Consider the following 1107-nt stretch of genomic DNA (forward strand, 5'->3'; position numbering starts at 1 on the left):
CTGAGCTCAAACAATCCGCCTGCCTCGGCCTCCCAGAGTGCTAGGATTATAGGCGTGAGCCACCGCGCCCGGCCGTAAAGTCACATTTTTTATAGAAAGTAAAGTCTAAATGGTGCTTTGCTGTTGAACATTTCTGAAGATAGTTCATATTTGTGTACAGTGAACTTAAGACAATTTATGTCTGCCCATATCACACTGCGAATTCACATTCTGTGGGTAAGTTTTGTTCTGATTTAAAATAGATTCCCAATGGAAGATTTGAATCTTTAATAAAATTATGTTAGCATTTAGCTGTGATGCGGATTGCTTGAATGACTTCATTCCACTCCTCCCTACAAAGTAACAACATATTCATCAAAGAAAATAGAGCCCATGGGACATAAATATTTTGGAGTTTGTCTTTTTCCTTCCTGAGGTTGGGATTTCTTGGACTTTTGCACATGGAAGTTTTCAACCAGCGACTAGAGCAAGAATATAACGCATCTGTTATTTTGACAACACCTACTGTTCCATATAAAGCTGTTCTTTCATCAGCAAAATTGATAAAGGTACTATACTACTTTATATTGTTTTGCATCAGCATAAAAGGGAAAAATAAATGTATATATGGGAATGCAGGATAAATTTTTTAGTATACCAGTAGCTGAGTAGCTATTAAAGCTCATTAGATATTTATTGATTAGTATTAATAAAAATTGAATTACCTTTAGGCTAGTGATGGAGAACCTTTTTGAAAACTAACTTATGCAATATTTTTCTTAATCTGATAAAATCTCCACATCAAAACTAGTCTATTACTGATAGAAAAAAGTAAAGTTACTGATAAAAATACTGTAGGAAATCTGGCACATACATAATTTTTTGTAAGTAATTTATCTTGTAAAAAGTGAAGCATTGATTTCTGTGACTGTGGGACATTTTAGATTTCATGTTGATAGAGACAATATTGGGTTTCATCTAGCTGGAAAGCTATTTTAAACAAATATTAACTTTGACATCTGTAAATACTTTCCAACAAAATTTACTTAGTAAACTAATTATAATGCCTTATAAGGGTCAGCTTAAAATGTCATACTTCTTCTAAGTGGTCCATGAAATGTGTTTAGT

General features: G+C 33.1%; 1 protein-coding gene across 1 annotated transcript in view; it reads left to right on the forward strand.

Annotated features, from left to right (window-relative positions):
* The window catches only part of GUF1 (GUF1 GTPase homolog (S. cerevisiae)), a 62313-nt gene that overhangs the window by 25373 nt on the left and 35833 nt on the right, over positions 1-1107 (forward strand). The window contains exon 9 of the mRNA XM_012639887.1: positions 416-548. Coding sequence (XP_012495341.1) covers positions 416-548 — 133 coding nt within the window. The remainder of the gene's footprint in view (positions 1-415; positions 549-1107) is intronic.

This window comes from Propithecus coquereli, unplaced genomic scaffold (genome assembly GCF_000956105.1).
Source record: "Propithecus coquereli isolate 6110/MARCELLA unplaced genomic scaffold, Pcoq_1.0 Scaffold143, whole genome shotgun sequence".
Classification (NCBI taxonomy): domain Eukaryota; kingdom Metazoa; phylum Chordata; class Mammalia; order Primates; family Indriidae; genus Propithecus; species Propithecus coquereli.